At 43.0% G+C, this 13616-nt stretch overlaps 1 protein-coding gene across 1 annotated transcript in view; it reads left to right on the forward strand.

Moving 5' to 3' along the window:
• LOC146835029 (cytochrome P450 4B1-like) overlaps positions 1-13616 on the forward strand; it is a 204537-nt gene that overhangs the window by 147550 nt on the left and 43371 nt on the right. Inside the window, exons 7-8 of the mRNA XM_085602690.1 lie at positions 1886-1992; positions 3681-3871. Of these exons, the coding sequence (XP_085458816.1) occupies positions 1886-1992; positions 3681-3871 (298 nt within the window). The remainder of the gene's footprint in view (positions 1-1885; positions 1993-3680; positions 3872-13616) is intronic.

The following is a 13616-nucleotide window of genomic DNA, read 5'->3' on the forward strand; positions in this document are numbered from 1 at the left end:
TATCGATGGCAGCTTTTGCCTCTGGGGCCTTGCTAGCGTTGTATAGAGAGCCAACTGTTGTGCTGGAGTCCCTGCAGGCGAGCAAGAGGTGACAGCAATCCTCCCGGAGGGCCGGGGATCAAAGATGTGTGAGGCGTGCACCAGTCATAGTGTTAAAGGGGCTCTCCACTCCCACGCACCAGAGATAATCACTGGCTGATGATACTGGGGGAGTGCGAAGAGAGGTCACCTGAATAAGGGACTCTGAATAAATGTCCTTAGGAGAAAGCGCCCCCAGGGGTATATCGAGGGCAGCTTTTGCATCTGGGGCCTTGCTAGCGTTGTATAGAGAGCCAACTGTTGTGCTGGAGTCCCTGCAGGCAAGGAGAGGATCTTCCTGGGCTAAGAGCCCTGTGTGGTCGTTGTAAGCCCCCTCCGATACAGCAGCTGTTGTAGGGAGGTGCGGTGCTACCAGCAAGGGTTCCTCTCTGCTCCGCGGCCTTCACTGAGGCTGTTCGTCCCGCGCACCCAAGGGGTCCCAGCCTTGGCACCACCAAGGGGGCAGCAACCGTGCGTGTCCGCTCAGCGGGCGTCCGCCACACAGCACAGGACCATCAGCAGCCGGGAAGCGGAGTCTACTTACGCCTCCCAGGCACCCCACAGCGAATGTAGCAGCCGCAGCCCTCATTGCCAGCAACGCAGGGAAGCCACGGCAGGAAGCCGCACTCAACTGCTTGGTGCGTACCTTGGGGGCCTGCGCCGGGTAGTGGATGCGCGGTGCAGCGGGTAGGCTTCTGTGCGTCCCAAGCTAGGTCCTGACGGGCCTGTGATGTAGCACACTATCCAACTGCCGAAAGTCTCGCACACGCCCCGCCCGTCCACCACTTAATGAACTGTGAACTTCTCCGTCTCACCACCGACGGAAGCAGGACCAGCCCGAGGCGCATGGAAGCGGCCCCCCAGGGGACAGCAGACGGGGGCCGCACCACAGTCTCAGATCAGCAGAGCTGGACGGCCGCGCTCTCCAGGCCACACTCCGCTCCTCCGCAGCACAGCTCGGGTCCAGCTCCAGATCGGCGGCTCATTTTGTCGGATCCAGTCCCAACGCGGCTGGGTGACCATCCTTCCTCCCGGAAAACCTCGACAGCCATCTCAGGTATGCCTTAAGCGGGACAACACTGGGATGCACGGATATTTTGGAGTATCTTGACGAAGCTCGGCTTTCTCCCGGCAGTTGGACACGCCCCCTCGATCTTTTCTGTTTTTAATATTCTTTTTTGACTTGCATTATAATTCGTTTCATTAATTTTCAAATTTTAGGAGTACAGACAGGAAAACAAAAGCGCTTACTACCCCTGCCCCTGACGAGGTGTCAAAGCAATTTTTTTCAGTGAGTAGCACGCTACTTCGGAACCCAAAACAGATTAGTGGTGAATTAGTATAGTGAAATATGAGATTCATTTTGGCGGTCAATATCTTAGGCTGTTGTTTGAATTAAGAAGGACAGTGGAGGGATAGAAGGGGAAAAGGTTTGCATTTATATAGCGATTGCTACCACTGATGAGGTGCTGAAGCGCTTTTCGGCGAGTAGCAAGCTACTCCGGAACCAGAAAAGGATTAATGGTGAATTAGTCTAGGAAAATATTAAATTAATTTGAGCGGTGGACATGTTAGTCTCTTATTTGGATTGAAAGGGTAGTGGAGGGAAGGGTTTGTAGGGAAATATTAAATTATTTTTGATTTGACCTGTGAACATGTCTGTTATTTTGTTTGCAAAAGGAATATTGGAGGGATAGAAGAAGGAAGCGTCGAAATTATATAAATATTTTGTTACTTTTTTGTTTAGCTTATAGCAGTAGGAGTGTTTGATTGAACAATAAAAGTAATCAGAAATTTTCTATGCCAGATAAAGTGATTCAACAGAGAAAGGATTTGCTAAAAAATGAGAAAGAATTGGAGAAAATCCAACAGAAAAGACATTTAGACTTTCTGGATATTCTTCTTTGTGCCAAGGTACGTATAATAATGTTTATTTTTACGCAGCTCTTTTCATGTTTGTTCTTTGTGACATACTATAGATAAACTTAGAAATAAGGTGGGAAGAGTAGGCTTTGTGTGTGAAGTACATCACATCATGACAAGCTTCATCAATTTACACAAATTAGTACCTCTGTGGGATTGTGACCCTCCCTATTCTTTATGTGTAGGGCCAAGAGAACCCAACCAGTGGTGGGTCGTCTTTAAGACAGGTGAAAACAACTCGCCAGGTTTCAATAAAGGAGACACCTCATAAAAGCATGAAGTATGACGAGGAGGTTGTAGTATTCTTCCTTAATCAGATGTCCAGGTTCTACGAATAGGACTTGATATTTGCCCTTTACTGATATTAACTACCTCCTAGTCAGTCTGTGTGTTTTTATGTACATCACCATCTCCCCTCTGTTACGATGGTCTTCTCTTGTGTTAAACAGTGGTTAGGTTGTCTTAAGAGTTAAAAATGTGTCTAGGTGGCCAATAGCGTTTATTTGATTGTGTTACTTAGTGCATCGCTAAAAAGCTGTCATGTTTTGACCTAATTGTTATGGCTGGGCAATATCTTTCGCTGCCATTAGTTTTTGACAATTTCCTCAGGGCCCTAACAGGTTTCTTCATAGTCAACACAACTCCCTGCATCTCGATGAGGCACACCGCAGCATGCCATTGCCTCTAATCAAAAAATTAATCTTTACTCTAACCCTAACTTTTACCAATGATATAAACCCAACTGCACATTTTAGACTGATTTCTCAAGATAACAATTCGAAATGTTTTTTTTCTTTTAACTACTTTTCTGTGTAATTGCTTCTTTGTCAATGATTTCTATTTTCCCTCTAATGGCTTATTTGTCGTGTAATTTCTATTTTTAAGTCGCTCTGTAATGACACTTAGCTGACCATATATCTTGTCTGAAAAGGTTTCTATGGTCCCTTTCACATTACACCTATCAGAGTTTTCTCATTTATACACTATTCCAGTCTCCTGGTAATTCATGCACCACTAAAAAGTAGGCACTAGGGCAATTGTCAAATAAAAGGCACGACTAAACCACTTTTCATAAAACTTCTAAATATCTTCCTCTATGTGTTAGGATGGCGGTATTGCTGAATTTGTTTCTTATAGCATGCATCTTCTTATATACTTATAGAAGTGCCAATTTCAAACCCAAGTCAGGCAGGACAAAATAATACAAAATCAGAGCTTATATTTACTTAGATGCTCAAATGGATATGATAAACTTCTTAAATGCCTGACCAAAATGCCATAAAGATAGTAACAACAAATTAAGTGTGCCTACTGTTGAAACAGACCGGTTTCAAACAAATTTACCAAATGCGTATGAGTGAGACTTTTGAAATCATCTTCATCTTCTATAGCTAAGTAGCGGTGAAGATTTCAATATAATTTGACATTGTAGTTGAGTATATTCTCTAAATTCTCCAGAGCAAATTGATAGAACTTGTTTCAGCACCAAAATACCTTAACTTTTATTTACCATATCCACTAATGTATGCTATATTTTAATCAAACACTTTCTTTTCTTTAGCTCTTAACAAATTAAATGTCTCAATTTGGCTTGAACTTCCAAAGGACTGGTAGTATATTTAAGCTGTTTAACACTAAATTGGCTTTGCATCTGCTTTCTAATATGTCTGTTTTATTAGGATGAAAATGGACAACCTCTATCTGATAAAGACCTCCAGGCTGAAGTGGACACATTCATGTTTGAAGGTCATGATACAACAGCCAGTGGGATATCCTGGATGTTGTACTGCATGGGCCAAAACCCAGAACACCAAACGAAATGCAGGGAAGAGGTTAAGGAAATCCTGGAAAACAGGGAAACAATTAAATGGTGAGATCAGGCATCTTTTTTACACATTAGTTTTACACTTTTCATCGTCTTAGTTGTTGTGTACAGATTGGTTGAACTATGTGATCTGCCAAGCAGTAGAGAGTATAGAGCTCTCTGTTCTGTATTGCACTTTGTAATTGGAGAAGTCAGAAAAGATTGTAATTGCAATGGAAGTGGCAACTCCTTTTTTGTGAATACACACAGTGAATGTACAAAGGGTACGACTTGTGCGCTCACATGCTTGTGTGATTTACCACTAACCTGCAGTTTGTCTGAGGGAGCCCCACAATGACTGCCTAATCAGTCTAGCCCAGTTATCAGTATGGCAGCTAGTTGGTGAGAACCTCACATTGGCTGCTGTAGCAAGCTGAATGGGTGTTTGTTATCCACAATGAGGGCAGCGACCTCACTCATCACACACATCCTCATCAATGAGTGACTTTGGCACTCTCAAGTATTTTGTGCATATAACAGTATGATTCCGTCCACGCCCATGGAACCCTGATGAAGGAAGTCCAATATATCTGCTTTATATATTTTGGCATGCATGCTCTTGGATGATAAAAGAAGTAGCTTGTCACCGTGAGTGGGATTTTGAAGTGATCCTTTTAAAAGAGATCTAGGCCACCCTTGCTGACCCATTGCTGCATGAGCTTGATGGCCATGCCTAGGTAGATGCCATGAAGGTCCAGTAGGCACAACTCCCTAGTGATCGTGCAGGGCTTAACGGCTGGGTGAGGTGCCATTGGCTGTGCTCGTTGTTTCAGGTGCCCAGGTGCTACTTCTTTGAGTGCCTTCTGAAATCCTGCCTGAGCCAAACTGTCTCCATCTAAGTTCCGGGCCATTGCAAGAGTGGCCTTCATGGGCAATGAACCATTGGCTGCTGCAGAAAAGAGGCGGGAGACAGGACCAAGAGTAGGAACAACCTTACTCCAGCCGCTGTGCACAGCTTCAGGTCATAGCGAAGGTAGCAGAAGCGGGTAAAGAATGCCATGCCACTTTGAACTCCAAGCAGTTATAGGCAGTATGCTCGACAATCCTGCTCCCAGGACTAAGTACGCTGTCAGATCATTCTTGGGTGCTGAGCCTGCTCTGCCTCATGGTCCTATAACCCCAGTGGAATCCCTGACCCTGTAACTTATAACCACTCTCATTGCTATATAACCTCTCACTGCCCCTTGTCCCTGCGAAGTTATACCATGCTCTAGCTTATCATACCAACCCCAACCAGGATATCCTACTCCTTCCCCTCAGACCTGGTTTATCTCCACAGCAGGAGGGCAGCAGCAGTCAGGAGTGCATATTCAAGTGGCGAGATTAGTATTTTGTCAGGGAGTGTATATTCAAGTGGCGAGATTAGTATTTTGTCAGGGAGTGCATATTCAAGTGGCGAGATTAGTATTTTGTCAGGGAGTGCATATTCAAGTGGAAGGATTAATTTCTTGCCAGGCGTTGCCCTGGTACCATTGCTGATTTGGGCCACCATATCAACATCTACAGAAAAGTTCCCCTGAGGTGCAGGTGTGTGAACTGGAAAAATAACTGTGATGGCTGACTCTGTGACTGCAATTTGTATTCAGACAAGGATCTATGTTTTTGTTTTCACATCAAAGGTACACGGTTAATGCCAATCCTGGGTTCAACTGATCGATTTGCAGCCAGTTTTTTTGCAGCCAAAAACTTTATTAGTGAGCCAACCAATGTTCTAGCAGGTTGGTTTGCAAATAATGAATGTGAGTCGCAGTTTGTCCTACCTAATTAATATAAATTAGGTTGGGCACAAATATCGATTCATTCTGATTGGCCATAAATACAGGGTTGGTGGCCTACAAGGGTTAGCAGACCACTATCCCTATGATTGTGTTTAAAAAATCCTTTTTTTTTTTTACCGCTTCCTGATTTCCCTAAAGGAAATGGAGTAGCTTTCTTAAAAATAATGATAATTTTTAAAACAATTCAGTATGACCAGGCAGTTGTCCCTAGCATCACTGCCTTCTTCCATTGAAACCTGTACATCAAATCACAAAAAAGAGGGTGTTGTAATAGTATCCGGTCTACTATTTTGATGGTTGGTTGACAGTCTATTCTTCACATGGTAGCTGTATCACTGCCTTTTGAAGTCCCCTGAAATGCTTTTGGTGAGCCTTCAACCTAAGCAAATGGCATGGAAATGCTGGTGTGCATTTAAGGGATGAGTTACAATTGTTCTTAGATGAGTGACGCTTGTTCCGAGATGAGGGACGGGTTTTCAGAGATGAGTGGTGAGTATTCCATGATGAGTGTTCCATTATGCTCTGAGAAAGTAAAGAAAAATTCCCACTCAAGACTGATATTCTGTTTCACAGAGATTCTCATTGCTTTCTTAAATGTTCTCCTTTAGATAGTTCTGAAATTTTGCATTCAGAAACAGGAGTTTGTTATCAATTTCTATCCCTTCGGGAGCTTTCAAGTTTGGATTGGATGACCTTCTAAAAAGAAACTAATTCCACTGTAGTTCATGCGGAGAAGGCATTGAGGTGACCAAAAATTGCTGGCTCTCGAGGGTCATGCAGAAGTTGGCACTTACTTATCAAAAGGAAATCTCACTTTCTTCAGCAATAATTAATGGAGCTGCTGGGTTTATATTTCCTGATTCTGACACACCTTACATTGATTCCTGATTTCCTGATTCTTGACAGACCTTACATTGAGACACTATCCATTTTATGAGATAGGTCCAGTTATGACAAAATGACGTTATCATGGAGCTGCACCTTTGTTTTCACAGTTCTTGGTGACTAACATGAGCTAGATTAATTCATATGGATGATATTACTAGTTGTTAATTTCTTAGCACCACTCCACCTTTCGCCATGCACCATTCAGGGCTTTTAATTTGATCTTGGTTGCTGGTTTTATCTGGCATTGCTCTTATCAAAACATCTTCCATTTATTGGGCTTCAGTTGTTGCCTTTATGCACTCATCGATCCTTGTAGAATCGGGACTTCATCCATAGAGTTGCCTTTGACTGTGAAGACCTGCTATCTGCCTGGAGTTTTTCCATGTTTGGGAATGACTGTGGGAGTCTGAATGGTTAGTGAGTTTGGTTGACGAATCCCACTAGGTAATCCTACACTAGTACCTATAGTGTCCATTATTTCATGTTTGAAGCAAGATGCATGGATGACCCATAATTCACCAGAATCTTGTGGTTCTTTATGATCTTGAATCCTTGACCACATAAGTGCAGAAGAAAACATTGATAGCTATATTGGAATGTTATTGCAGCTTTCTTTTCCATCTTTGCCCAAAACCATGCTACGTTAGTTTTTCTTAGAACCCATGAAGGTTTCATCAGTGCAGTGAGAGTGGGGAGTGAAGTACCTGCAGTATGCCTTGATCCGCTGAGGCTGGTTAACAATGGAAAATTGCAGACCTACACTTGTGAGCATGGGGCAGAAGATTTCTAGCTTGCTTTAGAGCAAAGCTAATTTTCCCAGTGAAACATCAGTTCACATTCCAGAAGCCTCTGTAGTACCACTTTCAGTACCTTGCAGTGGCGTAGTAAAGGATATTGTCACTCCCATTCATGGCCCCTGCCAACCCTCCTAATACAAAAGAGAGAGGCTCCGCTACTCCAAGAGGCAGGGTTCCATGAATGACAGTCATGTCAACAAAAAAATCTCTTGGAGAAATCAATCCAATCACTTCTTATAACCCATGCATTCCTTTACACCCGTCTTGAAAGGGGCCAACAAGACAATTCTTAGCAATCACTTTTTAATATATCAAACCATATACAGCAAAGTGTATAATGGCAGTGCGGCCATTGCTGCGCGCCTCCGACTAATACAATTCAAATTCCTCCACTTTAGTCGTTACAGGCTTTGGAGTGCTGGGATGATTGCGTCCCCCTTATGCCTGCGCTGCGGCTTGGCTGAGGGCACCTTCCGTCACACGACATGGGACTATACTGCTCTGTTGCGGTTTTGGTGTAGGGTGCTGTCCTGTCTCTCCGAGGTTTTGGGGTGGGATATTCCGCGATCCCCGCGCTTAACTATGCTTCACATTTCCGACGAAATTGGAGGTAATAGATACAAAAGGCACTTGCTATTTCTAGGGCTTACCCTGGCTAAATGCGACATTGCCAAGGCTTTGAAAGCGACTTCCCCACCCTCTAATGGGGCATGGAAACTGGGCATTGATTTCTCAATGGGGCTGGAAATTCTGATTTTCAAGGCACGGGGTGTCCCTAGAACAACCCGAAAAAATGGAAGCAATGGGCCGAATATCGAGGTCTATATCTTGAACCTATCCCCCCGGCAATAGGTATTGCTGATCTGTTATGAAGATCCAAAGTTGGGTATGCGCACTGTGACCAATTGTATTTATACTAATTTATCATGTTTAGAGTCAATATATGATAATGTTTTCATGGGCATTGCGACACTGCTGTTCTTTGTTTATGATGTTTACTTTTGTTTGATTCAGTCTTGTATATCCTCATTTTCTCGAAGACAGTATTTTAAAAAAGTTGACATCTTTACCAATGCCATGCTATACATACGATGTATTGCCTTGGGTTCTCCTGGGCTCATTTTGCCTGTCAACTATAAAATCTGATGTGAAAAAAAAAGAATGCATTGTGAAATATAAAACCATTTAAAACCAAGCCTCTGTTCAATGTGGAGCATTATCAGGATTTCAAAATTTGTAAGCAGATCTTCTTTTATGTCCAACCGATTGGGAGTCTTTTTTATTCAGCTCTATGATGCATCGTGATTCTAACCTTCTTAAGGACTTTTCTCTAGCTCCTCCTCTGTTATGTAAAGGAATCACATCTATTGCAAAATAGACTAAGCCCTTCACCTCACTACCGTTATGTTTCTTGAAGTATTGTGCCTCTTTGGCAATAATTTGGGGGTGAGACATAGTACTCCATGACCCAAATGTTTTTTCATTTTTAATCTTACCTAGCATTCCATGAATAAAGGTAATATTCCCCTGAGAACTCTAAGGTATTTTTAAAGTTATCATCAGGATCGCCTGTTCCTTGGAGTTGTCCAGTAAGAGTTATGCCAGAACTCCCTCCTAACTAGTCAGTCGTTGAGGAGGTCGAGTCCGCCCGGTAAGGTCCCTGTAACCTTAGTTTATTTAATTGAATTTCTAATTTGTTTATAATTCTGTTCCCTTACTATAAAGTCCCTGTAACATTTGTTTTTTCTGTGAATTTCTAGGTTTGAAAAAAATATCTAATCCGAACTGTAAACTGTCATCTTTGAGAGTTGGTGTATTAGTGGCTGTGTGGGTCTGTGAGTGCTTGTGTGATTGAAGTGTGGGTCTGTAAGTGGATCTGTGGGCACCCCGGGACATAGGACAATTGCCTTCGGGGGTGGTGATCCCCAGGGACCATTATTGGCTCAATGAAGGGGGCCGTGCTGCCCCCCTCATTTGGTTTTCAAGGGCCTGCCCCAGGGATCTGATGGTACCTGGCGCTGAGAACGGCCAGTGAGGGGGGGGGCCACACAGCCCCACTCCTCCCTAAAAAAAAAAAGAAAGAAAGTAAGTCTCAGGGAGGTGGTAGTCCCCCCTCTTTAATGTGTATTTAAGCACTGGGGGAGTGTTGGGCCCGAAGGGGATCCATGCGGCCCCCTATTTCTTTTTTTATATATAGCACCGGGAAGGGGGTGGTCCCTGGGGCCTGCGGGGTTTTGCAAGGCCCGCCTGATTATAAGAAAGATGAGCCCTGGGGAGGTGGTGGTCCCCAGTGTATGAAGCCCTAGGAGGGGGGCAGTGCAGGAGGCTTGTTTTTTGTTTTCAATATTTGATGCAAATGTTTGTGGAGATTAGTCTTCCGGCGCCGAAGTTATATGCAAATCAAAAAACGCTTTTTCATTGGTATTTTAAGCTTCATTCACATCCATCAAGGGATGGAACACTAAAGCAAAGAGTCACAAAAGTAGTATTTCCCATTTTAACTCCCATAGGAATCGATGATGTCCACTAACCACAGATAAAGTGCAGTTATGGTTTTATTATGATTTACCTAATTTCCACATAACCCATCATCTGCTGCATAATCTGCAGGTTTTAACAGTAAAAAAAGTCCCTAGCTCAGAAGAATGCAAAGCTACAAAAGACTTTGTGACACGTGTTGCACGTGCAGTGAAAGTTTCTTTGCAAAATTTGTCTGGTCATCTTTCTGTTGCATATTGCTGTATTTGGATGTTAAACTGATACTACTGATATGCTACCTATGCCTAGCTAGTGTTAAGAAGTGTAAACATAACAAAAAAACGTAGCAATACTTTTCGAAAATGTGGCACATTATGATGCATAATTAACTGCTTCTGCCACATAATTTTGTCAATCCTGCTGCATAATTTGGTTCTCCTCTTCCACTTTGTTCCAGTGGCCCTGTTTTTAACTATGTTGTAAGGTAATTTTATATAGTAGTAGTGCCTGGGTATTTACTGTTATGTCAGAGTTTCCATTAAAAAATTTTTTTTTGTTCTCTTAATGACTGTAGTGCTGTTAGAGAAAAGTAACAATATTTAGCAGATGCTTAGCATGTTCAGCATACTCTTGCTATTTTTACAATTGTGCAGATTCTTCAAGGGGGGCACAGTTAAAATTAGGGTGTCAAAACTGTTCTTTTAATAATAACTATGGCTTCAGTTGACACATTCAAATTATTTTACCAGACATTTACAATGTGGTGTCTTCTGTGGGTTTGGCAAGTTTGGAGATCCATCTAGAAAGGGGGCCAAAGTATGGAATTTGGAGACTTTAGCAAGTTAAGCCCAGTGCGTGCATCTCTCATTTTTAGCAGGTCCGACATGAAACTAGAGATTTACTTGGGGAATGTTTTTGTTTGTTAGATCTGATCAGCAGTCTTTGAGAAATTAGGATGGCGGGGGAATCTCACCGTGGTGGTCACAAAGACGTCTGCCGCGGAACCGCCACTGACAATCCTTACGATTGCCTGGGGGAACGGTATTCATCAGTATAATGGGGGCTGTGCCTAGCAGGCACCGTCCGCCAAATTACGTTGTTGGCTGTAGACAGCCTTTCCATGGCGGTGGAATTGCCATGGAAAGGCTGGCGGATATTGGGTTTGGGGGCCTGTTGCAGGCCCCCCTTGTGGTGGGGGGAGGCAAGGGTGCACTTGGGCGTACCCCCCTACATTTCACAGTACTACGTGGTAGGCACCGTGTGGTGCCTGCCACGTAGTGCTGTGAAATGCACAACATGGCATTTTAGCATTGCGGCGGGTGTTGCTGTCAGCAGCAACCGTCGCAATTTTAAAATGCAGGATCTGACCGCTACGGTGGCAGTTGCATCCTGATCCGGTGTGCGGGACTGCCCATGCATGGCGGACGGTCCCGGTTTACACCAAGTTGGCGGAGGGACTCAAGTCCGTCCGCCATCCTAATGAGCCCCTTAGTGTTAAACTAGCTTTGAAGGATTAGACCATAACAGTACCCAGAATATAAATGTTCAGAGTTCCATGAATCCAGTTTAACGGATCCAATATTCAGAAAACTAATAAAATATAATAGGAAAGTGATATTTTCTCCTGTTTTCCATTTAGGTAGGCGACCAAACATGGGGTTCATGGAATCAAAGCTCTCTGATTGGCCAGCTGAAACATCAGGAAACTTGTTACAGATGTGATTGCTCAATTCCCCACATCCTGTAGAAAAACTAAAATAAATGGGTGCATAAAGGAGCAGGGCAAGTACACCTCACCCCCAGACTTATTAGAGGATCACAAAGAATAATCCTGCCACCCTGAATACATTAAAAAAGAGTGCAGATGTAGCAGCAGGTTTCGTACCCCCTGAAATTCAGCTACCTTAATGGACATGTTGCTCCTTTCTCGGGTTCTACATATCCCCAACAAGAGACCCCCCGATCTCCAATGGAGTCCCAACAAAGCTCCATAAAGCTTGCCACAGATTCACAGTTCATGGCCGTAAAGCTAGCCATGGGTTCACAAACCCTACCATAAAACCCATCAACCCTAAAAAAAATTACATTAAAAAGAAAAAAAAAGTGGTAAAAGAGGGCAATGTTTTCCAGTCCTGCTTTGGGCATTTTCACTTCGCGACTGCGCACAGCATAAGCTTCGGGGAGTAGTCCTCTCACAGCACGTTGGGCGCAGAGCTTTGCCTTCTTCCAGGCCCTGCAACCAACTACCACTGGACACGGTTCAGGCCAGACACGAAGAGGGCCGGGCAGCCATGGAGGGGCGACTGCTGAGTGTGGGGTACGAGTAAAATAAAAACTCACTGAAAAACATACGTTTTAGTGAAGTTATGTTTAGCTTTGGTTATAATAACTTAATATTCATTAGTAAAATAAAAAAAGGAATACACTGAAATAAATACAGTTAAAGTGCTTTTTCGGTTCAGAATTAAAACAAAAAAAAACTCAGAAATGTTCAAGTTATGGCTACACTGAAGTTCAAAATCTGCACAGCAGCCATGTCAGGCACAACTCACACACCAGTTGCAGTGCTTATGATCTCACACTATTTATACCAATAAATATCACCTGAACGCACAACCAAATTAAGTTAACAATTCATATTAAACCACTAAATAACATTACATTCTTTCATAGTGTTAAGGATAATTTGATAGGTGATGTCATCTGTAAGAATATTTACACCATTTGTAAGTGCATCTCACATCGAGAGTTAGGTCATGAGCATTCCTTTGGGTGTTCAACTCATAGTTTGCATGGCTGTTGTGCAAGGTTTTATTTTTTTTAATTCTCTTTATTGGTGTTTTTTGTGCATCAATTACAAACTTTTCCATTTTGTATAATAGCATACAATTAGCGTATCTGGTAGTATTGCAATATAAATGTTGATACATTTTATTTTCATTCTGTCCCCTTATAGAGATCGTTTTCTTGTCCAGCAGTTCGTTTTTGTTCTTTTATGTGTTTTCTTGTCTTATACATATCATTTATTACCAGTAAAAGGTGCCTCATCTCTGTATATGCAAACACTCCTTAACATATCTCTAAGGCTTTAGGAGTGCATTCGTCTTTTAAGGGGATACATTAATGTTATACATGAAATTTCAATATTTTTTCTTTAATCCACATACACCTCAAACTTTATTAAACAACATAGTAAAAGGAAATAAGAAAGATGGGGGGAGAGGAGTTCCTAGTGGGGGGGAGGGTGTCGTCGGGAGTATCTAGTATCTTCGTGAGTCCGGACTGCAAGATTACATGCGTTAGGGATGGTATATCTGGCGGGGTGGTGCCAATTTACCAGTGTGTTTCTCCACTACTTCGCTATCTTTTTCCTGACTTTGTATTTATTCATGGCTTATTACTGTCCTTCTGTTCTGGGTGCTCCCACATTGTCAGTACTTCTGACCACAGATCTGCAATTGGGCGAAGCCTAACCCCCCTGGCCTCTTCCCTTATCAATCCTCGTTCCTCAGCTCTGGTCCATTGTGTTACATCTATTTTCCATGTCGTAACCAGAGGCCTTGTCGTTTTTTTCCATTCTATCACTATTCGCCGTTTGGCCAATCCTAACGCCAAGTCTAAGAATCTAGCACCTACTTTCTTTGAGTTTGGCCTCGGGTACAATTCCAATATACATGCCTCAAGTATACGGGGAGGAGTTCGCCCTAGAGCAAGGTCTAAGGCGGACAGTATCTGCATCCAATATGGTTGCAAGCTGTAGGGCAAGTTAAGGATTGCAGAGGCAATCCTAACTTGCGAATTTCAGTATTG

The sequence above is a fragment of the Triturus cristatus genome, chromosome 4_2 (genome assembly GCF_964204655.1).
Source record: "Triturus cristatus chromosome 4_2, aTriCri1.1, whole genome shotgun sequence".
NCBI lineage: Eukaryota > Metazoa > Chordata > Amphibia > Caudata > Salamandridae > Triturus > Triturus cristatus.